General features: G+C 40.3%; 1 protein-coding gene across 4 annotated transcripts; it reads left to right on the forward strand.

Annotated features, from left to right (window-relative positions):
* The first annotated feature begins 201 nt into the window (after positions 1-201).
* Positions 202-27,714, forward strand: LOC124949576. 4 transcript variants are annotated; one of them, XM_047494856.1, is made up of 4 exons: positions 202-1,479; positions 24,805-25,100; positions 25,997-26,257; positions 26,435-27,714. In XM_047494856.1, the coding sequence occupies exons 1-4, from the start codon at positions 1,350-1,352 to the stop codon at positions 26,873-26,875; spliced, it is 1,128 nt and encodes a 375-aa protein (XP_047350812.1). In that variant the 5' UTR covers positions 202-1,349; the 3' UTR covers positions 26,876-27,714. The 4 variants fall into 4 exon arrangements, with proteins under 4 accessions (XP_047350812.1, XP_047350814.1, XP_047350813.1 ...); XM_047494858.1 differs by lacking the exon at positions 202-1,479 and adding an exon at positions 5,607-5,698; XM_047494857.1 differs by lacking the exon at positions 202-1,479 and adding an exon at positions 5,739-6,794.
* The last annotated feature ends 49 nt before the right edge of the window (positions 27,715-27,763 follow it).

Below are 27,763 nucleotides of genomic sequence, written 5' to 3' on the forward strand. Positions count from 1 at the left end.
AGAAAGAGAGAGAGAGAGAGAGAGAGAGAGAGAGAGAGAGAGACCGAAAGGAAGTAAAATACAAAATGAAGAAAGAGAAAGAAAGAGATAGAGATATGGTATTACTGGGAGTTCGTAACGACGCCGACGGTACTATGATTCACGCGAGATTAGATCGCGATGATGTAAAAAAAAAAAAAAAAAGAAAAAAAAAATGAAAAGAAAGAAAAGAAAAAAAAGAAAAAGAGAAAAAAAGGAAGAAAAAAGAAAAGGAAAAAAAAAGTTTATGTCGCGTGTGAGGGTGTTGCTCTTTTTTTTTTTTTACAGTACGACGATATCAGAAATTGTCCGAGGAGGCTGGTCTACGTCGGCACGATGTCTCGACACTCGGCTAGTCGGAGATTTTACGCTTAGATTGGCACGTCATTTCGTCGAATACGTCGAACGTCATAGACGTATAAAAAAGAAAAAGAAAAAAAAAAAAAAAGAAGAAGAAGAAGAAGAAAAAATAAGGAGTGGAAAAACGGAAGAGTTATGGTTTATAGTTAAATTATGCGATTGATTTATCCATAAATTGTCGTGCCTATTAGTTCTTAGATTTTGTTAATGGGTAATATGGAAAGGGTTTATAGATAAATCGTCATTTGGTTTGTTTTTGCATAGGAAAGTTTTGTATGGAAAGATAAGAAAGAAAAAGACGAGAGAGAGAGAGAGAGAGAGAAGAAGAAGCGATGAGAATATGAAAAGGGAAAAAACAGGGGGGAATAAATTAAAATTTCGGAGAAAAGGTTAGAACGGAGTTAAATCGCGACGTAATCGTATTAGACCGCGTGCAAGTCACCAAGAGTGAATCTCATTGGTCGAGAGGGAGAGAGAGAGCAGCCGACGGACGCCCACAATGTGCACGGTTATATAGTACTCTAGTGCTATGCGAGAGTTCATTCATAGTTCCACGCCGGTGTCTAGTCATTCATTAATCCGGTATACGCACGAGACGTCGACGACGACGACGATAACTACGACGACGACGACGACGCTACTGCCGCCGCCGTCGCCACCGCCGCCGCCGTCATCACAGCCACCGTCATCATCATCACCACCATCGCCACCGCCGCCGTCGCCGTCACCACCAACGACAACGACAACGACAACGACGAGGACGACGTAACGATACAACGACAACGAAGACTACCGACGACGAAGAGGCAAGAGAGGAGGTGTATCTTTACGGAGCGTGCGCTACGATATATACGAGATATACGAGATAGAAAGAGAACGCAGAGAGAGCCCTTCTCTCCTGCTTATATCGTACTTCTCTTGCTTGTGCTGACCTGCTTTTCGAGTTTGCGTGCGAATACGCGCGTGCGTGCATGTGCGCCGTGTATCTCTCTACTACGAGTGGATTACATCGTGGAGAGAGAGAGAGGATACTCGAAAAGGGAGAAGGATATTGGCTACGAGCAAGCTTGGACTCATCTATCTTACGGAGAATGCGAGTGGGTAAGGCCAATGATCCAAATGATATTTTCTTTTTTTTTCTCTTTTAATTTTTTTTAATTTTTTTTTAATTTCTTTTTTCTTTTCTTTTCTTTTCTTTTTCCTTTTTTTTTTTTTGTTTTCTTTTGCTCTGTGTTTTTTTCTCTCTTCGCACTCTTTTTTTTCGTTTTTGTTTCTTGTTTTTTCTTTTTTTTTTTTTTTCTTTTTTGATTTTTTGCTTATTTCTCTCCTATCTCCCTTAATGTACATTATTATTTTCTTTTCTTGTTTTACCCACCCCCGCCCTCCTCCACCTCCACCCGTCCCTATTAAATCGACATGTTCAATTTCGTTTATCTTTAGTTTTTAATTTAAAGTTACGTTAATAACTAACTGATTCCGCATCATTTGCGATTCATTTCGTGTATCTGAAGTACTTTACTTACGTCGGTTGGAAGCTATAAAGCTACGAACAGGTGGATTAAAGGAGACCGTGCAGTTAGCGGTTAGTACACTTTTCCGATGAGAACCTTTCATCGATTTTTTTGTATCCACGAGCCATCGTCCGCGGATAAAATTAACTCGAACTCTAGCCGCTCCTCCGGCTGTTACATCTTTATTTGCACCTCGTATCAAAACTTTGTCCCTTTTACCGTGATCTCCTTTCTCCCCTTTGACGACGTTTCAGTTCGCTTCATCCTCGGTAGTCGTCGCACAACTTTTTGCAATCCTTTGCGATACCTCTTCGGGGTGGTTGCTTGATTCCGATCTTTATCGTTAACGGAACTAATGGATTTTCAAGGGTTCCCTACTCCTTCTCCTTTTACTTCTTCTCTTCTTTTACTTCTTCTTCTTCTTCTTCTTCTTCTTCTTCTTCATCTTCTTCGTTCTCTTCGTCTTCGCTTTATTTTTCTTCTTCCTTCGCCTCTGCGTGGCAAATCGCTCGTGCCACGACCACTCGTAACTCCTACTTGATGAGATTCACATCTCCTCTCTTTCTTGTTTCATCGTCGGAGTCTTTATCGAACGACGTACCGCAAAAATAATTTTCCTTACTGTTACTACTACTATTATTACTATTACTTTTCTTAGATTAAGAAAAGAAAACAAAGGAAAAAAAAAGAAAAAAAAAGAAGAAGAAGAAGAAGAAGAAGAAGAAGAAGGGAAGAAAGTTTAAATATGTCGCGTATAGATTTCTAAAGATAAAAAAAAAAAAAAAGAAATGAAAAGAAAGAAAAAAAAAAAAAAAAAGAAAAAAAGGTCGTACAAATTCTCTAAAGAAAATTCATATTGAAACGCGTCAATGAATTACGTCAGTTCCAAAAGAAATGTCGAGAGATCTTTGCGGGAACAAAATCGATGATTTCATAACGAAGCAACGCTCTCAAGTCAAATAGTTATCGGTATGATTCATCTCTGTGGCGCCCCGATTATGCCACTTGTTACTAGTCCGTGTATCGTCCGTTATCTCGATGCAAAAGTTTTTCAACTGTGCAACGCGCGAAAATATTGTCGTCGTTTCGAAAGATACGTACAGATTTGTTCCTGAAACTTCACCAAGTGCGCGTGGGTGCACAGGTTGAAGCGAAGAGAACGCATTCGCTTACACAGCGAGGGTGCTAAGTTAATTAAGTTCGCCTACTCGTTAGGTAAAAACGTCAATCGCGATTCTGAGTATCGAAAGTTAAATGGAAATCGAGGGAAGGACTTCACCGAAAGTTCGTTAATATAATAGCACCAGAGTACTTTAGAAATGGCGTGATCACGTTAGAAAGGATGCATTCAAGAGAAAGAGAGAGATAAAGAGAGTGATAGAGAGAGAGAGAGAGAGAGAGAGAGAAAGAGAGGGCGGTGACGGTGGGTGGGACGGATCGAGGGAGAAGTGAAAGGAAAGAGGGAGAAAGGGAGAAAAAGTACGCGGAATCACGGAGTTCTGAAGACTGAAGAAGGATGTTCCCAAAGCCGAAAAAAAAAAATATCTATGAAAGCCAAGGACCGTATTCGAGACGGACGCGGTTTGACGCTAATCGTACTTCCGTTTAGATGACTCGCGAAAAAATAATTCACCGTAGATTCAGCTTGGAGATCCTCGTCGAGGTAACCTAGCGTGACCAGGATTTTCCATTTTCTCGCTGACTTGAATCCTCTCAAGATTTCGCACCTTTCGACGTCGTGTTTAGTTTTACGTAATCGATCGACAACGACGACGATAACAACAACGACGACATCATCGTCGTCGTCGTCGTCGTCGTCGATGACGTAGAAAACGACTATGAGGGATTCCCTCGCGAGAAAATCCCGATGAGTTTTTTTTTTTTCTTTTTTCTTTTTTTTTTTTTTTTTCATCGTATCTAGATGCTTATCGGAAAATACGAGTCGCGATCTGCGGCTAAGCTAAGAAGAAGAGGAAATTTCTGAAGGTTTAAAGAAAATTTCAATTGGCGTTACGTCGACGTTAAAAAAGATCTTTCGAATATATTAAGATCGACAATATAATAAATTGTATATGGATTATTACGAGATTATGATCTTGTAAAGAACGAAAATAACGATCGAGATCAGACGATTGGGGAAAATCTGGAAGAGAGGAGTGCAAAAGAAGAGGAATAAAAAAAAAAAAAAAAGAAAAAAGAAAAAAAGAAAAAAAAGACCAAACAAAAAAAAAAGGAAAAAGAAGAAAGAAGAGAACGGATGGTACTCATATTTTTTGGCGTCGGTGAGCAAACGAGATCCATCGCATTTTGAACGCTTTCCGAAGATCGGCCGACCGGCTGGTAGCGTGCGGCAGAGCGAGGTGGGTTAATTAACGACGTGACGTCGTAATTGGCGGGGGTAATTCGATCCCCTTTGCAGGAACGGCGGCTCGCGCACGTCGTTAAATTAAAATCCTGCAGGAGCGAGGTGCGCCATCGTGGCAACCTGTCGACCGTTCTGGCTCCTTAGTCGAGACACGGGGCGAGCTTCCAATTTGTAAGCGCATAATATTCGTATAATTTGCTCGGCGCTAATGGGGATTACATCGGGTAACCATCGTCGGACTAATGTCCCAATCACCAGTCTCCGATACTTAAAGGGACATCTCGACAAAATTTTTTTGTTCTTCATTTCCTTATTATTATTATTATTATTATTATTATTATTATTATTATTATTATTATTATTATTATTATTATTATTATTATTATTATTGTTATTATTATTAACTGTTAAAACATGTACCTGAGATATTATTAAGAGTGATCATCTGATCGTCGCTCTGACGAAACGTCAGTCTTTGACTTGGCTGAACGTTATCTCGGATCGTAATAATATCTTATCGGTGACGTATCCGACGATCTATCAGCATTTCCGTTTTCTCTCTTTTTCTTTTCTTCCTTTTCTTTTTTTATTTTTTTTTTTTGTTTCCTCTTGCTTGTCGATTACAAACCGAGAGCGAGTAGATATTTCAATATCACTTGAGGAAGAGCTTTCGATTGTTCGCAAATAATTTCACGCTCGTACAATGTTCGTTCCTCTTCCTTTCGCGCTCTATCTCTCTCTCTCTCTCTCTCTCTCTCTCTCTCTCTCTCGTTTCGTTTCTTTCTTCTTATCTTTTTTTCCTTCTCTTTTTTCGTCTCTTTTTTTCTTGTACTTTACCATCAGTCGAAAAGGGTTGAATCCGGGATTGAAATCGCCGGAGGAACAGGAGAAACGAGTCTGTACACCTACGTGTACGGCGGAAGCCGTGAGGGTGGTACAAGAACAGGTGGGGGGAGCGAGGGAGTGGGGCGAGAAGGATGAACATCGGGAGCAGTGTACAAGAAAGAAACGACGAAGTGAACTACGAACGACGACGGAGATGACGACGACGACGACGAAGACGACGAAGAAGTAGAAGAAGAAAGAGAGGAAGAAGAAGAAGAAGAAGAAGAAGAAGAAGAAGAAGATGAAGAAGAAGAAGAAGAAAAAGGAAGAAGAAGAAGAAGAAGGAACGGTAGACAGACTGGCTCGTAGAGGCGCGGCGCAGAGTAAAGAGGAGAGGAAAGAGAAGAGTTCGTGGAGTAGAGTGGTGTGTGGTGCGTCAGGTAGAGTGGGCTGGTGACGGAGAGGTGGTTTGCGGGGAGAGGGAGGGAAGAGGAGGAGGTGGTACCACCGCCGAGTCGAGTCGAGGCGCGGCGAGGTGCGAGAGAGAGAGAGAGAGAGAGAGAGAGAGAGAGAGAGAGAGAGACAGAGACAGAGACAGAGAGAGAAAGAGAGACGGACGGTGAGTAAGAGAGAGAGAGACAGAGATAGATAGAGAGAAAAAGAGAGAGAGAGAGAGAGAGAGAGAAGCAGCGAGCTAGTCTCTCGAGTAACTGGGAGTCGCAAGTCGGGGGAGCCACTCAGTCAGCACGAGATCGGCAAGCCGAATGGTCAACCGCGCCGATACCCTCCCGGCTTGGAAGAAAGTACGCGCGGGACAGCGAGAGAAAGGGAGAAAGAGAGAGAGAAAGGGAAAAAAGAAAAGGAGCGTGCGCAAAGGGCGCCTCGAATGTCAACGGAGTCTCATCGCGTCGGCCGCGTCGCGACGCCTCGAGATTATATTAAGAACGGAAGAAAAGGGACCATTAGTTATTGTTATTGTTGTTATTATCATTTTTGTTGTCGTTGTTGTTGTTGTTGTTATTGTTATTGTTATTGTTATTGTTATCGTTATCGTTATCGTTATTATTGTTATTGTTATTGTTATTGTTATTGTTATCGGTGGGAATAGATTTGACTGTAGATTTGCACGGACATGTGGAGATTCCTGGTGCGATGTTACGTCACTCTGACGTCGATCTGACGCATTATTGATCGACGATCAATTTAATTCGTTCTTATTAGTTTTCTCAATAATTTACATTGATTACATTTCTTCTTTTTTCTTCCTCTCTCTCTCTCTCTCTCTCTCTCTCTATCTATCTATCTCTATCTCTCTCTATCTCTCTCTTTCGATATTATCCTCTCATATTCTTTCCATTGATGATCTTTTCTCGTTCTTCTTTTTTTTTTTCCTTTTTCTTTCGTTCCGTTGTCTATTTTCTTAGTCTTTTTTTTTTTTATATCGTACTCTGATATAATCTAGTACGCGTTATAGCGTGTTACATTTGTATAAAGAGAATAAAGGCGTTCATTCGTTGACGGCCGTCGCGACGACGACGTAGAGGCTCCCTTGCCCCCTCGATTAAGGGAGGCGGAAGTGCGCGAGTGGTGGATCACAGAACACGAGCTGGATCGTCCGGGAGAAGCCCAGGAGTATCTCCTGCAGGAGGACGAGGAAGAGATGATCTTCGAGCTATTGATGGCCTCAGCGTTCGCCCTTGCCACACTAAGGCGGTGTGTGTACATTGCTAGATCCTTTTCATTTTCTTTCTCTCTCTCTCTCTCTCTCTCTCTCTTCTTTTTCTTTTCTTTTTCCTTTCCTCCGTTCTTTTTTCTTTTTCTTTTTTTCTCTCTCTCTCTCTCTCTCTCTCTCTGTCTCTCTTTCCTTTCAATTCTTATCCTTCTTCTTATCGTATCCATTCGAGATTACTTTAGACGTATCACTAATTTTCTTTGCAACGTCATCGAGAAAAAATAAAAAAGAAGAAATACTTTTCCGCGAAGTCACTTTCGATGCGTTCAAATTAAATCCTTCTCGTTATAGAATAGTTATTTTATTTGTTCGTTTTTCGATCGTAGCCTCGCGTGGAAATGCGACGAATCATGTCCAACAGATAGTCTTCGTAGAAACGTAGAAGCAAAGGGAGAGAAAAAGAGAAAAAGAAAGAAAGAAAGAAAGAAAGAAAGAAAGAAAAAAAAATAGAAAAAAAGAAAGAAGAAAAAAGAAATGAAAATGAAAAGGAAAAGAAAAGAGGAATCGGCCAACGTTCGACAACGAGTTTCGTTGGGACGTATTTTAATGACGCAATGACACGTGAGGATTCCATGCGACGGCTTGCGAGTACCGTTTCCCTCGCGGTTTCTATTGATCGAGTTCCGTGAATTAGCAAGTCGATATTTCTTTAACTCTTTCGAAGGATCGAGAATAGATAAAACTTCACACAGTAGAAAGATTTCAATAGATATAAATAGAAATAAACAATATAATAATCGATCTTAATGAAATTTATTAATCGAACGATCTTGCTTATATATTTTTCGTTATAGACGATATATATTTATTAAAATAATTTTTCAAAATATTATATGCGTGCATATATTAGAATGAAAGAAGAGAAAATTAATCGTCCATCTAACAAGTTTCTCAGGTTCGATCGATTATTGGAAAGAATTCGAGCGACGTTAGACAATGCAATTGCGATTGGTCAGGTTTTTCAATCTCGTAGCATCATCTTCGGAGAGTGTCATTAATTCGAAAATAGAACTTTGTGGTCCTGGAAGAGAGAAAAAGATAAGAGAGAAAGAGAGAGAGAGAGAGAGAGAGAGCATCCATTTCTTTATTTTTCGTCGGGATAGGATCGACGGTCATTCGTCTAGACGTCCACCCTTCGGCTTGGTGGACCGTTGGAAACAGTCTCCTGATCATGGACCGGGTCTCGACTTCCTAGATTGTAATTATACGATAATCTTGTTGACTAAACGTAGCCGTCGGTTAGAACGATCGAAATAATTTATTATCTCGCGACATTATCTTTGCGGTCGCGCGCTCGCTCGCGGTAATCATAGTTTACCGGGAGGTTCACTCGCGAAAAGTGATCGCACGAACATTCCGTATAATTTGTTTACGTGCGAAAGATGTTGCTGTCAATGTTAATGATTAAAAGTAAGTTGATAATTGTCAGTCACGAACCAAATGCGAGAAGTTATATTTGAAATCTTACGTTCGAATGGAAAAGAAAAAAAAAAAAAGAAATCATACTCATGATTGTTATACACTTACGATAAGCGGCTTAAGCATTCGGACTATCATCATAATCGGTGACATCATAATACCGTATATGCGAATGCTTTGCCAATGATGTCACAATAATTTGAAGAATTTCATTAGACACGTTATATCGGTAGCGAACGACTCGTCGTCGATCTCTATCGATCTTATTTTACAAAATTTTTTAAAATCGTTTTCAAATCGTTCTTCGAAAGCTCGATCCTTCGCGTATATATGAGATACTTATTACGAAAAAAAGAAACAAAAAAAAAATTAAAAAAAAAAAAAAAATGATATCTTGGAAAACGCACGTCCACCTACAAATAGAATACTCTCTCTCTCTCTCTCTCTCTCTCTCTCTCTCTCTCTCTCTCTTTTCATTTTTTTTCAGATATAGATAACCAAAAGAAATACAGGCTGTATTCGTTCGGTAATAAGAGCGACTATCTCGAAAGATCTCCCGTTCGAGAAATTATCACGATACGTCGTTTCATTTTGCTTCGTTATTCGTCGATCGTTCATTTATATAATCGACGTTTATATGGAATAATTAGCGGTCGAATGACTAAGCAATAAACTGAGTCAGTGGAGGAGGGCTCAGAGAGATAGCACGCCTGTGTGTTTATTTGGCTTCGCTCTAGGAACCGAAGTGGGTGGGTGTGATCGCAATCGTCTAAGATTTCCTCTTCATTCGTTCCTGCCTGATAATTCGATTTTGTTGTGACTCCTATTTCCCTTATCTCGTTTCTCCTTCCACTCTTTCTCGATGTCGTCTCGACGTATAAACATTTATTTGATTTAAAACGATAGACAAATTATGGAACATTTAGAATGTCCATAGCTTTCGACGAGTCCTATTATCGATCGGGAAAATGAATAACTACTTAATGATAGATATGTATACGCATAGCCAAGAGCATAGAACATTCAACCTGGCAATGCGAATGTTGATGAATCTAATCGCGATGTGGCCGTAACTGACAGCCCAGACCGGAGAATGAATTGACCGTTCGCGAATACTGTTTCTACGGGGTTTACTTTTCTTTTTCTTTTTCTCTCTTTTCTTTTTTTCTTTTTCTTTTTTTTTTCTTTTTAGATCGTCAGGAGATAACGACGGACTTAAACACGAAGATAGGTACAATGAAATCGCGTAGCGAAAAGAATTGTTATCGAATTTCTCCATCGGGTAACATGACAAATACATTCGTCGCAACCGCTCGTTACAGCGGCAGATGCGGTTGGATAAGAGACCGACTCGCATCCCACTCGCTTCTCTCTTTCTCTTTCTCTCTTTCTCTCTCTCTCTCTCTCTCTCTCTCTCTCACTTTTCTTCTCTTTTCATTTCATCCCTTTAAATTGCATAAAAAAAAGGAAAAAGTTTGATCCTCTGTGAATGAACAACATAGGATAAAGTCAGAGAAAGAAATATTTCGAATTTTCTCTTTCTTCGATGAGAACTATATCGATCTTGAATTTGTCCGAGGATCGGAGAGAAGGGTCGGGTAGTTCGAAAGGGCGTGTGGGTGTAGGAAGGCGCGAGAAACGCAAAGTCCGACCGCTTTCCATCCGCGTGTCCATCGACAGTCATCGTTGTCGGGTTCGACGCGGGTCGCAGAAAGAGAGGCGTGCGTACGCCTTGTTGGTTCGGGACACACACGGACTGTTTGCTCGGGGTACCATCGCGGATCCCTTTTTTTTTTCTGGTCCCGCGTAGAGTCCCTCTCGCGAGTCGAGTCACAACACTAGTAAAGTTACAAAAGCCAAAGGCAAACAGATCCGGGGACGGGCCTTAACCGGTTTATCAAACACTCGTGCGCCCCGAAGGTGGTCTTTCGTTGCTGAAAGCACGAGACAAGACGAAAGAGAAAGAAGAGAGAGAGAGAGAGAGAGAGAGAGAGAGAAAGAAAGAGAGTTAACGACGAAGATGACGACTTCGTCGTCTTGTCGCGTCCGCTATCTTACGTTTTCGTGATTGTTTTCTCTCTTTCTCTTTTTCTCTCTTTCTCCCGCTATCTCTTTTTATATTCGTTCGAAGGAAAAGATCCCCGATGATCGTTCGCGAAGGCGGAGAGGAGCGGAAGAAGGAGGAGTCAAACAGTCGGGACAAACCTTCTTCCTTTTTCTTTTCTTCTTTCTTTCTTTTTCTTTCTTTCTTTTTCTTTCTTTCTTTTTCTTTCTTTTTTCTCTTTATTTTTCATCTCTCCTCATCTTTACTTTGGTATATCACCGCGTTTGAAACTAGCAGTGTTAGTTTATCGTTCGGGCATCGTTAACTAGTACAACCTTAACTAGTAAAATTCGGTCCATTATATTTTCTCTTAGGAGTTCATTACGAGTCCTCGTGTTTAAAATTGAAAGAAAATGAACGGGCATTTCCTCCGAGTGGTCGATAAACGAAACCAGACTCCGATTATAAAGGTAATACCACGTTGAGGATGATTAATCGTTCTAGTAGGGCTTCACGAAGAGCAAAGAGGGTCGATATACTGAGAAATAATGTATGCCGTGGGAAATGATAAACCGTGCGACCGAAGAGAAGTTCGTGTACCTTCGTCCGTATGTTCGTTTACCTTAACAAGAGAAAGAGAGAGAGAGAGAGAGAGAGAGAGAGAGAGAGAGAGAATAGAGAGGAAAGGGGAGGAAAGAGAAAAGAAGAAAGACAAGAGAAGTAGTTATAACTTTTGGTAGAGGGAGAAAGTTGAGAGGCAATTTGGCGATACACAAAATTACATATCCGTGGCCCGATCGAATTGCTCGAAAGGGAATCGCTATCGAACGAGTCTCGAAATTGTACCGATTGCGAGTCCCTTGTCTCGTTTTTGTTTCGTCCCTTTCACTCCGCGATCGGGACGAGTTTTCAAGTATCATTAGGGATCAAAAAGTCGACGTGGATTAGGGGCGAACGTTCGATGAACGTTCTGATTTATATTCTCATTCGATCGCGTATTTAATTAACATTGGAAATATCGTATCGTATTGGAATAAGAGAAATGAGAGAAAAGAAAGACGTAGGAAGAGGAATATTTTGGCAGGAGTATAGGATGGATACTCGTAGGACGAGCCGAGCCCTTGACGGCGGAGCCCATTCTGAAGGAGGGGTTTCTTCCTACGTCGTCCTTTCGTTGTCGCCCGGCTGACTTACGTCCTACGAAGCAAATAAAAAGAAATGAAAAAAAAGAAATAAAAAAAGGAATGGAAAAAAAGAAAAAAGAAAAAGAAAAGGAAAAAGAAAAAGAGAGAAAAAAAAAGAAAGGGCAAAAGATCGAGGTCCGTAAGCGACTTGGACGCGCGCGTACATGTTCTTTCTCTTTCTCTTTCTCTTTCTGTCTGTGGTTTCGGGTTCAGCAGGGTTCACCGGACATATTATGGGACAGGCGGGCACTCCAGCGTGAAATGAAAATATTATGCCAGCGCCCAGAGTGGTGCCGGCCCCGTGCCACACATCGAAGGATCGCGACGTGCCCTTTGAAAGGGCGTCGACGAGAAGAACATATTCGAATCCTTTCGTTCGTCGTAACGAACGTTCACACGGCTTATTAGCTTCCACGTTCGCGCGTTCTGTTGTTTCGAAACATTTCTCAATTATTTTTAGGAACAGACTTCTCTCATCTGACATTTCTAACCGTAACACTTTAGATGATATTTCGAAGCTTTTACGACCTCCGATCTTACTCATTAAATTTCACGTTGTATCGTTATCTCAAAAGGTTTTACGTACCGGATACGTTACTTACATATTATAGCGTGGGATGAAAATATCAAGGCGATATTCGAAATACCGCATGATTCGGGATAATCGTGGAAAGGTCGAAAGTGGTCGAAGTCGATCGAACTATCTCGTAACAGTTCAAAAGAATCGAATAGTAGATTATTTGCTTTGTTCTCGTTCGAATTAAGAAAAAGAGAAATTATGTAAGTTTCGTTATATTTTCCCATTAATAGCCATCGGCATTTTCTTCAAACTATCATCCAACACTTTCGTGACAGTACTCGATCAAAGAACGTAAACGTCATCGGATGAAAATTATACATATCCAATGGACCTTAATGATTATTGAATTCGTTACGTGTTACCTTGCGAGTCGTCCTTCGTTCATCGTTAATGCGTCAAAGCTTTCCCGTGCGACGATGAAATATATATATTTCAGATTCCGATTGCCGACACATTAACGTCCATACTTCCCGTAATTAGATCACGCATTCATCGTACCATTTAAAGTTTTTCATCCTAATAACTGTTACCTCTCTCTCTCTCTCTCTCTCTCTCTCTCTCTCTCTCTCTCTCTCTCTCTCATTCCTTCTTTCTCTCTCTTTCTCATGGATTTTATCGTTTCTCAAGCGGCATTTATTGTCTCCCTGTAGGCCAAAGTCGGCCATTTAGATTTCCAACGAAGCGAAGACAGTTTCGCGTCGATGATTTTATCGTCGTTGCGATCTATAACTGGAAATAAAAGAAATCGTTCCGTATCGTTCGTCTTTATCGTCGCAGTTTAAAAACGCGATGTTACGGGATTCGATGAAGAAAAGAGAGAGAGAGAGAGAGAGAGAGAGAGAGAGAGAGAGAGAGAGACATGAGATCTGAACGTCGCGTCGTCTATACGGCGTCAGCTATACAAGTTGTCCCTCGACAACGACGAATGACGAGAGGTAGATAGAAACCTTGATGAAGCACCGGAGTTACTTTTTGCGTCAATTTGTTAATCGGTGTCCACTTACTACTACTTACGAGAGAAAGAGTAAAGAAGTGAAAAAGACAGAGATACATAAGAGACAAAGACAGAGAGATAGAAAGAGAGAAATAAAAGAAAGAGAGAGAGAGAGAGAGAGAGAGAGACGACGTAAATCGTTCGCTCGTGCGAAAGAAAGAAAAAAAAAATAAAAAAGAAAGAAAGAAAGAAAGAAAGAATGAGGGACTTATGGAGGCTGCCGGCCGTAGTAAAACCGGGGCCGCAGAGATAAATTCAGTTTCATACATTCCCGTCTGGTTTTCTGACGAGTTCCCTTGGAGTCGCTACCGGTTGCTGTTTCTCTCACAGTTTTTCGATCTCTCGCGAACGAAGTCTGCGAGTAATCGTTCGGAAAGTCTTTTGCTTTCGAAAATTTATTCGTCCTCGCGTTACACGCGAGAAACGAAATATTCCTTCGTACGTAAATACGTATATAGCACTTATGTACATACGTACTTACTTACTTACATTTGTTCGTTCATTCGTTCGTTCGTTCGTTCGTTCGTTCGTTCGTTCGTTCGTTCGTTCGTTCGTTTAATTAGAATCGAGTTAGCTCGCTCCTTTCTCGTCGATAATACCACGACGAACACGGTCGCCCTTTTTATCGGTGATCACAGATCGCTAAATAAAAGGAAGAAAAGCACACGCTGTTTCGGCTCCTCTCGCCAAGAGTCTCCTCCGTTTCGAGCCATTACGTCGAAGGAGAAATACGAAATGCCGATTCGTTGCCATTTACGAGGTATAAATACGAGATAAACGGATCGTAACGACATGTAGGATTTATCGGAACGCGTGTAGTTATTAAGGGGCATTAACGATGTTACGCTTGTTCGCGGAACGTGCTCGCGTCGATTCTCTTCGTTGTTCCTTCTTCTTTTTCTTATTCTTTTTATTCTTCGTCTTCTCATTCTTCGTCTTCTTCTTCTTCTTCTTCTTTTTCTTTTCTCTTTCTCTTTCTCATGTACACGCAGGATCTATAGACGTTCGTTCTCTCTCTCTCTCTCTCTCTCTCTCTCTCTCTCTTTCGTACATATATACACGCATATAGTCGATCACGATGTCGGAATCGAACGAGATCGTAGTAAACTCTTGCCGTTTAATCCGATACGAAGGAGGTAATACGTTCCCCACGCAATATAATTTAGGATTACCACATGGGTTTTCTTTATACGTAACGAGTCGCTAATTGCTCCGATTTACGAAAGCTAAACAGTATCGGTAAATCTCTCTTTCTATCTATTCGAGGAAATAGAGAGAGAGAAAGAGAGAGAGAGAAAGAGAGAGAGAAAGAGAAAGAGAGATAGAGGAGAAAAAGAGAGTAGTGCGTGTTGGCGTTTCGTTCTCGCCTTCCTTTTTCCAAGGTGAGATACTCTCCCCTTCTCTCGATTACGGTGTTATTTTCTAAACGACGGGCTTTTCCTTTATCCCACGGATTCTCAGATTCACAGATCTACACGGATCAATTGAAAAATCTAACTTGAACAAAGATAGTTTCGTAAGATCGTACGGTTAGAAATATCGCGAGTTCGTTGTCGTAAAGTAGACGAGATACTCGAATCGCGAGAAGCCGAAACATCTCTTTCTTTTTCTCTCTCTCTCTCTCTCTCTCTCTCTTTATCTTTCTCTTTCTTTTTCTTTTTCTTTCTTTCGAGAGAAGAAGAAGCAACCGGCCAATCTTTCGTTGGTTTTATTAGCGTTGCGCGGTTCTGCGGGTGGAATCGTGTAAGTCCGTACGCGGTGCGGGTGGTACAACGAAGAAAGTGAGGCAATGTTTAAATTTCACGGTCCATAGTGAATCGAGCTTTACGACGAGTCCGCACACCACGGTATTCCGTTCCTCTCCACCTACGTTCTGCAATTACGGTGCCCCGAAGTAAACCGCAAGCACGCGGTACGCGACGTCGCGTCGCAAGCAGGATGACGCATAGCATAGTTGATTTATGTTTCCAACTTGGAATCTATTCTTATTCGTGTTGTCGATTCTCTTAACAGACATATAGGATTAATATATGTAAATACTTATTTATATAGATGGAAATAGATTCGAAGATTTTTCTATCGATTCGAAACCAATGATTTTGTCTTTTCATTTTTTCTTTTTCTTTTTCTTTTTTGTTTTTTTTTTCTTTTTTTTTTTTTTAATCTTATTTTACTTTACTTCATTCGTTTTCTCGTTTTTTTTTTTTTTTTCTTTTTATTTTCTTCGACGAAACCAGAACACCGAGTAAGGTGAGAATTAATACGCGTAGGTGTTGGAAAACCGATACGCGTCCTTGGCGATGCCAATAAAGATTTCCGTCTTTTCGAGAGCGACATCGTATAAATATATCGAGTATATAACGATGATGACGAATGACGACGAACAGTTAGTTATTCGAACGAGCGAAAATCTTTAGGTTGAGAAGAACGATAGATAGGGAAGGGTAGAGAGAGAATCCCTTTTAGCCCGGGGTGTGTTGATTTTAAAAGCCGTCCGGCCAATTACCGAAGTTGCCAGGAGCAGTATCTTTCTCTTTCTCTTTGGCCACCTGACGCCATCCATCCTTCCCTCGATTGCTATTCTTTACCTCGGGGCTCTCGTGCGCAATGAGCGATGCGTTCATTCATGCCGATGCACGCGGTTCCCTTACACGTGTGCGTATATGTGTAGGTGTACATTGTAAACGTACGAGTAGTTCGTAATATATAACCATGGTGATACACGGCGATCGATCGATCCCTTGAATCTCTCTCTCTCTCTCTCTCTCTCTCTTTCTCTCTCTTTCTCTCTCTTCTTCTTTCTCTATTCTTCTACCCTCGCCCTCGAGAGAATATCAGGTGCGAGCAAGTAGTAGATATAACGAGTGGTTTATTTCGTAGATATACGAGAATTTTTCGATGTACACGCATCAACGAGAGACGAAGGAGAGTCATAAAATAAGGATTGATAAGTTTTCTTTCCTTATTTCTTTTTTTTCCTCCTTTCTTTTTTTTTTTTTTTCTTTTTCCTTTTTTTTTTATTTTCTTCGTTGATGATCTTTATTTCCGAGACACTTTAATTGTATCGTACATTCGATCGTAATAAAACAACATTGATAGGGCATTGAGAGGCCAAGAGGGATTAGGGTATTAAAGTTCTTTCTATATTTAGCTCGTAGTTTTGTACATTAATTAAAATATCGAGGTTTATTAGATATCCTCGTTATATATAGGTTAAACATCGTGGGAAAACACGACTCGCGGTACACGTAGGTTAAAGTATATTTTTCTTTGATAAAAAGTCACGTATTTTTAAAATAGATAAGAACCTTTTAGCCTCGCTTGCGAAGCTAAAGAACACCTATCTATTTTCTTTTTCTTTCTTTTTTTTTCTTTTTCGTTTTTTTCTTCTTTTCCTTTTTTTTTCTTTTTTTTTTTTTTTTTTTTTTTTTTTTTGTTCTTTTTTCCTTTCCTTTCCTTTCTTTCTCTCCTTTTTCCTTACGATTATTATTCGATTTTTCATCGGTAGGAGTTAATGTCGAGCGGAAAAAAGGTCAAATCATTAATTAATCAAACTCCGTGATAAGAGGCTTGTGAAAATAAGTAAAGTCTGTACAATATATATATATATAGACGACAAAGAGAATGGGATCATTTTCGTTATATTATTAAAAATCTAATCTTTAAGATTTTATCTTAGAAATTATTCACGGAATATACGATACCATCTTCAATTTCGAACGAACTGGTTTTACTAAGGTGGCAAACGAACGTGTAGAAATCGATATCGCTTAAGAGAAGTCGAATAAATCGTCGTTGATAGGGTCAAGTCGATCGAGACACGATCGCTTCGCGCGTCGTCTCGCGATAGAAACTCGTAGATACGTTATAAGTGAGAAAGAGAGAGAGAGAGAGAGAGAGAGAGAAAGAGAAAGAGAGACAAAATCAAGATCGACGTGTTTCGTCGTATGTCGAATCATTGGAACGTATCGGACCGTTCCCCCGCAACGCACACGCACACTCATACGTACTACCTACCTACACGTATATAGGCAACCATCATACACATAGAAACTCACGCATCTCTACGTATATTCGCTTCGTACAACGGATCGTGGGTGGAGCGGGCCAGGTCTCTTGGTGCCTGACCACCGACAACTTTGATTCAGTACGATTGTTGCGAGCCGGTTCAACGATCGGACTGACACGCGAGTGGCCACGCAAAACACGCTCGCGCGTACGTTTGCGAGACCACGTGCTCCTCATCTATTCTCTCTCTCTCTCTCTCTCTCTCTCTCTCTCTCTCTCTCTCTCTCTCTCTCTATCTCTTTCTTTTTTTTCTTTCTCTCTCTTTCAGTCTCATTTCTTTTCTTCTTTATCAATGTCTTCAATTCTGGTCCCTTGTTAACATAATCTTTTAGATCATTTCGATTGCAATACTTTACTATGACCATTCGTAGTAAAAACTTTTGAATTATTATTACTATACTCAGTACCTATAAATATATCCTATCAATATTCTTGTAAGTCTAACCGGAAGCAAATCGAAACTCGTAACACCTTCGATATTCAGTAAGTAATATCGTATTCGAATAGTACGTACGTATGTACGTACGTACGTCTCTTACGAGAAAAGATAAATGGAAGAAAGAAGAGAAAAGGACGTAGGCCGTGTACTGGGCGATGACAGAACTCGCGTACTTTATTACCCGAGGTCGAAGCTGTTATCGTGGCTCACAATGCGAGATAATCGTAAAGGGCCGAAAGGGACGACGACGAGGCGTGGTACGCGACGAATCTCTCTCTCTCTCTCTCTCTCTCTCTCTCTCTCTCTCTCTCTCTTTCTCTTTCTCTTTCTCTCTCTCTCCCTCTTTCTGACTGAAATCGTCCAAAGATCTCACTGACGTCTCTGTATACGTACTACGTGCGCGAGATCGTCGTCGTAAAGGGCTTTATAAGCCGCGGCACGAGAGTTCAATTTTATGTTCCTTCGAGAATGGGGACCGCCTGCCGTTAGTCGCACGATGTTCACTGCATTCTTCGCGGGCAAAACATTTCTTCGCAGGTAGGAGTAGAGTTTGGTTGTTAAAGTCTACGGCTTGTGTTCGGCTCTTTAAACCTGAACAGTGCCGTGTATTTAATCGTATATTTCAAGCTATCGCATTTACGAGTATCGATCTCCCCGTATCCCGGCGCGATCTTTCTCCCAAGAGAAATTTTGCATACATTTGTCGGAACCGAAAGGGACAGTTAACGTGCAATACGCTACCGTACGACTTTATCTTTCTTCACGTTTATCATTCAAAATGATCATTTATCTCCAATTTACTTCGTTTAGCGAGAATAAGCTCGTTATTGGTTTAAACTTATGTACGCCGTTTATTGCTCGACATTATATGTTGTAAGAAAATCGTAATAAAATAATTAATTGATCTTTCTCTTTCTCTTTTCTCTTTCTCTTTATTCGCATTGACAGTCGTTAAGAATCGCTTTCACCGTCTCGCTGACTCGATAACGTCCAAAAACCAGTAACCTTTTGCGAAGTCATTCGCCTTACGCTCACTAATGCAGGTATTTACCCCCGCATCCTTCGAAAGGCGTGTTCGCGTTCGCGAGAGATCGCTCGTCGCCAAGAACCAGACCGATAGGAATGCGTATAATGAATAATGTATAATATACTGACCATTAATCACAATGCTCCTTTCATCCCGTTTTATTGCACCGAACGGGGTAATTTCACAATCGTTTGCATAATCTATTTTTCTCTTTTGTAAATACGCACCGAGTTCTCTTTCTCTTTTTCTTTTCTTCTGTCTTCCTTTCTTCTTCTGTTCGTCGCGATCTCTTCGCGGTATACGTAAATATCAATGACTAGTCGTACGAGCTCGTTTACTACGTCTCTATTTCTTATATATTACACGATGCAAAGATACTTACAATCTACATACTCGTAGATATTAAATCTGTATCCAATATATCTACTCGTTCTCTTCTTGAGCGTGCTCATGAAGGAAGAGAATATTTTGCCGCGATAGTTTTTATCGCGTCGCTCGATCGATTTTATCGTTCGATAAAACGTATTTACGAGGCGTCCATCGGATCGAGCGTGTCTCTTAATTTAACGAAAATTGCTTTTGGTTAAGCGGCTTGCTTAAGTGACAGATGTATCTACCTTGTCTGAGTTTGTTCGATTCAATGAGCATACGCGACACGCATAATACATTTTACACATATAAACATGAAAGGAGGCGATCTATAGCGAAAGACAACTTCGAAGCAACCTCCCGAGGTCAGGCGCGTGGACGACGTGCGAGAGAAAGCTCGATGGTTGCTGTATTGAATCATCACCACCTTTCTCGTGCTCCCGTGCTTTTGAAAACTTTTGATCGTACCATTCACCATCGATTTTATTTATGCGTATCCGTCATACGTTACTTCAAAAGATTAATTTCGCAATGGTGGAAGAAAGTTGATGTATCTATCGTCGGCGAATCTACCAAGAAAGATACGATCGACGTTCGATCGTTGGAACGTAATCGACGATGACATTGAACGCGGTACTGATCGTGCGCGCATTCCTTTGCCCTGACACCTCCTCTCCTTCTCCCCCTTTCTACATAAAACTGTAGAGAGAGAAAGAGAGAGAGAGAGAGAGACGGAGAGAGCCGTCGTACGCGATCAGCTCTTGCGCCGATGCCGACGGTAGGCTGTCACCTCTGGATATAAACGATGGATGACGTCAGTATGACATCAGTGATCCATATCGTCGTTACGGCTCGAAGCCAACTTTCCATGGAGTTTCTCCTCGAAATAAACGGGGTGAGAAATACAAATTAACACGCACGACCCTCCATAACGTATTACGAGTTAATGTGTGACCAAAGAAGAAAAAATTCAGGCGAAGTTTTAATCCTCATCAGATCAGTTTGATCCGTTTGGTGGATCCGTGACGTCATGGACCACCAACGGAGCATCCCTGAACGGAAGCGTTAAAGTCTCCGGTTAGCGAAAGGTAGAAAATGATATTGCAGGATTATATAATTTATTTTGTAAAATTAAAATCTCATCGGTCAATTTCATTAATATTAATAAAATTGAACATAAATATTCTTAAATGGAGTAACGATGATAAAGGCAATTAATTAAATTAATTGAATATTTATCTTCGGAGATAATCGTTATCAAGATTAACATCGCTGTAATCACTTGACAGATATCAAAAAAATAAGCTCGCGTGTAAAGAAGAACTTTCTCTCATTTCACTTCGGAGGGAAGAAATGAAAGAAAGAAAGAAAAAAAAAAAAAAGGAAAGAAAAGAAAAGAAAAATAAAAAAAAGAAAAAAAAAACGAAAGAAGAAGGACGACGCCTCTATGCGTCATTCTTCCGGGACTCGTCCTTCTGGTCTTAGCACGTGCATCGAAAACTCCTCCGCATATCCTTTTCTTCCTTCTGGCGTAAATGTGTCGTAGGTGTGCACAAACGAGGGAGGAAAAGGAGAAGGTTGGAAGATGAAGAGGAGAAGAAGGAGGAGAAGGTGGAGGAGGAGGTGGAGAAGGAGGAGGAGGAGGAGGAGAAGGATGATCCATTCTGTAAGTTCTTCACAAGTTTTGCGTGGACGCGAACATACTCGCGAGAACGACGTCACGTGGCAGAACGCGTCCCACATACCTTTGTAGACGCATCCTCGTCGATCCCCGTGAAAGAAAAGAGAAGAAGAGAAATAGGTATATTCCAACGACGATCTACTCGTGCGTGTAAAATGGACGTGAACGAGCAAGCAAAAGCCGGGAGTGCGTGTTTCGGATCCGTGTGTCATTTTGAAATAGCGAGTGCATCTCCTCGGGGCGTGCGTGAGCGCACTTTTGTGAGCTCCATCGAAACGTTCTTTCTTCTCGTTCATTTTTCATTCTCTTATTTCTTTTTTTCTTTTTCTTTTCTTTTCTTTTCTTTTCTTTTCTGTTCTTCTCTCTTCCCTTTTTTTCTTCTTTTCTTCCTCTTGTAGATACTCACTTATTCTTCATCCAAATTCTTCTCTATCGACGATTGTCGATTGTCTTTTGTTCCTAAAAAATACAAATAGTAACAAAATAATTAAAAAAGAAATAAATAAATCGAGCTCCTGGTATCTGAGTTCGAATTTCGTTTTGTTTTGTCGTTCGTCGATGATAATTTAATTAATTGTTTTATCTTACCTACGATACAATAATACAGTGTTAACGATTTGTTGTTAAAATGATTGATGTTTAGAAGCTCTCACATCATTATATCAATCTCTCTCTCTCTCTCTCTCTCTCTCTCACTTCCTCTCTCTTTTTCTGTCTCTCTCTCTCTCTCTTTTTCTTTTTCTCGAAGAAAGCGAAGGCGGAGTCTAATCACCACGCGATCGCTACTCCCGATGTGGCGAGTAAGCCGGGTTCGTTCCCAGAAAACAGAAAGCAATGCTGTTAGGGCCTCGAGCTATCGATGAGAACCAACTCAAAACCAACAATCTTCGTTCATCGGTTTCAAAAAAGAGAGAGAGAAAAAGGGAATCTACCTTTCTTCTTCTTCTTCTTTTTCTTCTTCTTTTTTTTCTTTTTCTTTCATTCCTTTTTCTCTTCCTCTTATTCTCTTTCAACGACGTTATTCTACATACATATACATATGTACATCCGTATAACATTTTTAATGAAATGGATTGATCTATAAATCTTATACCACGGCCGACTATTGTGGCAATAAATCGTTAGAATTTTCCGTTACCGGAGCGAGAACAAATCTTTATCTGTCTGTCTGTCTGTCTGTCTGTCTGTCTGTCCGTCTTTCTTTCTTTCATTCTTTTTTTTTTCTTTTCTTTTTCTTTTTCCCAACCAAGTGAGTGAGTCAACTAAGAACGGTGGCTAAGTAACCAGACTTTTCTGGATCAGACGAATTTCGTAACTCTCGACAGATTCGATTAGACGCAGTGTACGATTAACGTTGCAATACGGCAATAACTTCTTTATCGAAGGTAAGAGTACTTAGGTGCAAGAGATAGCTAAGCTAAGTCGATGGACGGACGTTTCGTATAAACGAGAAAGAACGAGAGGGAGAGAGAGAGAGAGAGAGAGAGAGAGAGAGAGAGAGAGAGAGAAAGAGAGAGAGAGAGAGTGAGAGGAGCGGGAAGATAAAAAAGAATATATCTGAGGGAGCTACACGAGTGGGGTAGCGGCAGTGTAAATTGATACAGTCGAGATCGAGCGTGCATACGATATAGAGAGCACCTTTGCTGCTCGCCTCACTGCTTGCGTACACGCCCACGCTAGTGTCCCCGTACTAGTTTACAATGTGTATCATTTTGTGTTCCGTTTGTGTGAGTATATCGTATGTATATACATATTTATAAATATATATATATATATATACGAAATATATCTGTATATGTTTACGTACATATATACTTACGTATATACAGATGTATAATACGAAACGCGACAATGGAGTACAATCCGACATCTGAAAGCGATGGAAAAAGGAAGAGAAGGCGTGAGGTTTCGATAAGATACACCCGTGTGAAACGACCGGCTTCCCTTAAGGATTTGCTCCTGAGATCGGCTTAATCGAATCGTGAGTTATTGCGAGGTAGGAGGATATACCGACGAGGCTGTTGCACGACTATCTAAGAAAGATCGATGCAGCCACCAGCGAAGTGGAAGATAAAATGTTCAGATAAAAGGAGAAAAATTATATATATGTATATATATATATATATATATAAATATATATTTTTATGTATGAAGAAAAAAAGGAACGTGGTCGTTCTCTCGCGTTTTTTTCTTTTTCTTCTTCTTTTCTTTCCAACTAATCTCATTTTTTGTTATTTAAATCATAATACGATCCAATACATTTTTTTTCTTTTTTTTTTTTTTTTTTTTTTTTTTTTTAATAATAACACGACGTAGGGGAATTTGAAAGTTTATAATTGATAAGAGGGATGGGGTGGGGTTGGGAACTCTCTAACATTTTCCTCCACTAGAATCGTCTAACGAGAGACGCGTGCTCGTTCGCGCGTGACCAACGTGCGAAAAACACGCAGTGATCGTATCGAATCGCATCGAGTTCGTTTTGTGCCTATACGATCAAGAATTAACACGCATTACTCGCATACGCGGTCAACCAATTAACGTTTGTTAATTACCAAGGCGGTCTCTTCCAGTCGGCCTTCCTTTCTCTATCTCTCTCTCTCTCACTCTCTCTCTCTCTCTTTCTCTCTCTCTCTCTCTCTCTCTATCTATCTATTTATCTATCTATCTTTCTTTTTCATGAGAGAGATAGGATAAGGTAGGAAGTATCGTCGCGAGTCTCGCTTATCGACTCATCGTCGATTCAATCGAATGGTCGATTATTCGATCGACTGTAATCTCTCTCTCTCTCTATCTCTCTCTATCTCTCTTTCTCTCTCTCTCTCTTTCCTTTACACATACACGCATACACACATATAAATCAAATTCCTACGTGTTGACGATTAGTAATAAGCTATGTCATTGTTTAGCTAGAAATCATTCGACATAAGTATGTGTGGCTTACAGTGGGGTCTCGATCTGTCACTGAACATATTGAAGATTATCAGCGACACTTCAGCAAAACTTTTATCTTGAATACAAGTACATTATATTCTATACAAGTTTTATTGTATTTGAAATATTTACGATAGAATTTTTCGATATTCCGTTTTAACGTTGCAAAAAGAAAAACAGAAAAAAAAAGAAATGTAAGACAAATTTGAAAGTGAAGAGGTAGGGATTGAGGGGGGGGGGGAGGGAGACGAGGGAGGATCTAAAGAGAGAGAAAGTAGACAGCCAAGAGAAGGACGTATGAGTTCTTCTTTCGCTTGGGGCATCTTTCATGGAGGATAACGAAGCAAAAGAATCGTTAAGGGAGCAAAGGGCTCCGACGAGATACCCTAAGGGGTAAGGCGACGCGAAATCGCGAGGGAAGTCGTAAGGCAAGACGTTTAATTGCGCAATAAATTGTGATTCTCCGATTTGCAACCCATTTCCTACTGCGGGGGCGACGATTGGTCGCTGTTAAATTGGCGCGTAGGTGCGATGGTAGGTACCTACGTGGTTGGTGTGTGCCTGCCAGTGTAGGCACGCACGCCGTGAAAGTCGGAAGTACCTCCCACCCTTCTCTCCTTCATCTTCTTCTTCTTCTTCTTCTTCTTTTACTTCTCCATCTCTTAGTCGTCTTTCCGTTTAGTTCAAAACGCCTTTTACATATCTACTTACGGATAACGTGTAGTTACTTTCTTTCTTTCTTTCTTCTTTTTCTTTTACGAATATAGTCATTTCAATTGATATTATTAAAGAAGATATTTTTATTGAAGAATTAAATAACGAAGAATAAGAAAAAATTCTTTCCATCTTTGTCCTTCTCCGTCATAGTTGATTTATCTATGTGGATAATATCAGATATATCCGGTATAATAATCGATCATGCACTTTCGAACGTTCGACATTTTCCTATAGAAAATAAAAAGAAAAATTCTGACCGTTCGCACTTAAACGTGTCAAATGCTGACAGTCGACGTGTTAATCGTCGTCGTACGATCGATCAACGATCCGAGAAATTATGTAAATCGGCGTAACTTGTCAGCGAGTTCGATCGTATATCTCGAAGAACGAAATGGTAGGAAACTACTGTCAGGCATATGTACGTTTCTACGTAATAATTGGAGTGCGAAGGATCGTATAGGTGTAATATGACATTTAAAATCTACAGTATAACGTATATATGATAATTAGTCTTGACGTAGAAATCTCTTACGATTGCAGATTCGGTGGCACAGACGGCTACTCTGACGAGCCTCGCTTTCTTCCTGAGTTCCGGGCTGAGCGGGACGGTTTCCGGAGCACCGACCAGCTACGGTCTCCATACCGCCATCTCGGAATCCAACAGTAATATGGAGCCTTGGTTGCAACCATGTGGTACGCCGGTTGCTGCAGCTCTGAAAAAAATGCCCCAACGTCATAGCGTTCATAGAGCGTTGAAAAGGGTACGAACCCAGCTTAGGGTCGCTCAGAATCACTTTAGGAAGGATCTCAAGGATATTCATGAGATCTATTCGAAGGTAAGTGTTAAAAGTCTACATCTACGAATTACGTACGTGCTCTATCTAATTTAATTAATTAGAACGATTGGAATAATTTATTTCGACTGAGATCGTCCAATTAACTGTTACCTTCTGACGAATACCACGGCTTGTAATTAATCATCGAGAGAGCACGGGGTTAAGATCGCGTGGGCGGCCTCAAAGCTACGGCCGGGGAAGTCCGCACGTGCGGCACAATGCCGCAAAGTCCTACTTTCCGAGTGCAACGACGATTTACATTCGTTACGCGTGTCGCGTCGCGAAAAGCAGACTCGATTTTCTCGGTGACTCTCTTACGAGATCGTTTAGATGCAAAGTCTAATGAATGGCACAGTCTGCCATAGGTATCGCGTACAAGCGTACTCGTTTCTCATACATATGAAATAAAATGCTCAACTCTCTCTTTTTCTTTCTCTTTCCCTCTAATGCCAAGAAATTTCTGATCTCCGTTAAAACCCGTAAGATAATCTAACGTAATAAAAGAAATCACGTTAAGTCAATATAAATATTTGTGGGATTAAACGTTCGTTTCTTTTCTTTTCTTTTTTCTTTTTCTATTATCGCACGAATAAATTTTATCGATCGAAAGGTTTCCTTTCCTCGTACGAAAGAATTACCTCGCGCGAGAACGAATCGAACATCGGAATTCGATATTTCTTTCAAATTTCTTTCGAGCTTGCAATTTTTCTCTTCTTTTTTTTTCGACTTCTTCTTCTTCCTCCTTTTTTTTTTTTTTTTTTTTTTTTTTTTTTTTTTTTTTTTTCTTTTTTTTTTAGTCTCTCGTTACCTACTACCACTAATCGAATAAACGACGACGATCTTCCTCGAAACGATCGTCAAGACTAAACAGTCGGCATCTCGTCTTTCGTTCGCAGGTGTACAAAGTGCTGAAGGAGCAGTACAGAATGAACTGGCTTCCGGAGAAGCAGCTTGAGTGGTACCATAGGGAGCTCTGGTGCCTCGAGAAGGGTAAGAAGGCGGAGCGTGCACTTCCACGTCTTCACGACGCCCTTCAAAGGTTCGCCATCACGTTCCACCATCTTAGAGCGTTCCGACTAAAGTCGAATATCAACGTCGATCTTACGATGAACAGGCGAAACGAGATTATCGATGCCATGCAAATCGAAATTCTTCGAGTAAGTAATACGAATATTTTTTCTTTTCTTTTCTTTCTTCCTTTTCTCTCTATCTTTTTTTTTCTTTTTTTTTTTTTTCTTCTTCTTTTTTTCTATCCAAAACAACAAACATCTCTATCGGTCAATTATATTTCAATTAATTATATTCTAATAATACGATTTTGTTTCGATACTTAGATGCTTTGCGAAGTAGAAACAGCGATCCTGAATCTAGGACTGCAATTACCAACCGCTCACAAGGCGGTCATCGTCACGGAAAGTCGTAACTGGGCCAAGGAAGGTGATCTGACGCTCATGCTCATTCAAGATTGGGGCGTTTTAAGATTATATCAAACCTTTCTGAATGATTGGACGCGTGCCTTTCGTAATGCCACTGCGACTGGACCTGGTACCTGCGATCCTAACACAATAAAACCGCTTATCTTACGACCGAAGAACAACAAGAAGGGTCCAAAAACTGGAATGGGTACTAAAGGGAAGAGAATACCGAAGATCAAGAAAGAGCGAGTCAATAGGAAACATCCGTTGGGCTCGAATCAAACGCAACCTTTGACACGAGGACCAAAAGTATTCCCAAGGAAAAGACTGACGAGAAAGAAACAGGCGAGACCAGTGTAGTCAGCGAAAGTTTATGATCTCGAGTGATCTTACTCGTCCTTATCCAATTTTCTTTCACCTTCATTTTTATTTCTTTTCTTTTTTTTTTTTTTTTTTTCAATATTTTTCTCCCCTTTTCAATTTTTAAACTATAGACTAATTAATCTTTCGATGTCGAACACTCGCAAAAAAGACGTTTATCCTTCCGCCAGAAGACACAAATATACACAAACGACACACACACACACACACACACACACAAATATACTTAAACGCATACGCACGGACATACACATTGACATCATTTGCATATGTTCTTCTATTTATTGCATCGCCACGATCATTAATTTTCTTTACGTTTTAAGCATTAATGCTTCATTCTCGATCGACAGAAAGAGATGACATTTAATATAGAAACTCAAATACGATCGAATTATTCAAAAGAAAATATTTTTCCTCTATTATTTTACATTATGATAAACTTATCTACATACATACATACATACATACATACATACATACATACATACATACCTACGTACATATATACGTTCGGCTGGCGGTCCAGCCGTAATTTTCACTAGGGGACCAGTATTAAGAGATTTACTTCGAAACAGTATTATATCTAATAACGCGTAATAACTAATAATAGCGGTTAATAATAACGTTGATGCACAGAGAGACTTATCGATCGACGCTATATGTAGTAGAAGGTGATTAGCTCGATCGATCGGAGAATATAGCGTCGAGGAGGCATGCACCTGAAAATCACGTAGCCATACGTACTTTTCTTCTTCTTTCCTTTTTTTTTTTCTTCTTCTTTTCGTTTTCTTTTTCTTTTTTTTTTTTTTTTTTTTTTTCTACAAATAATCACGAGAGAGCGCACACGTTTAGGAACACTCGTCGAAA

The sequence above is a fragment of the Vespa velutina genome, chromosome 6 (genome assembly GCF_912470025.1).
Source record: "Vespa velutina chromosome 6, iVesVel2.1, whole genome shotgun sequence".
Classification (NCBI taxonomy): Eukaryota; Metazoa; Arthropoda; class Insecta; order Hymenoptera; family Vespidae; genus Vespa; species Vespa velutina.

Bases quoted from the DNA above. Each gene is read 5' to 3' on its own strand.
- LOC124949576 (XM_047494856.1), top strand. From the start codon at position 1,350: ATGTGCGCCGTGTATCTCTCTACTACGAGTGGATTACATCGTGGAGAG. The intron at 1,480-24,804 runs GTAAGGCCAATG...TTACGATTGCAG, and splicing joins CTTACGGAGAATGCGAGTGG to ATTCGGTGGCACAGACGGCT. The intron at 25,101-25,996 runs GTAAGTGTTAAA...TTTCGTTCGCAG, and splicing joins TTCATGAGATCTATTCGAAG to GTGTACAAAGTGCTGAAGGA.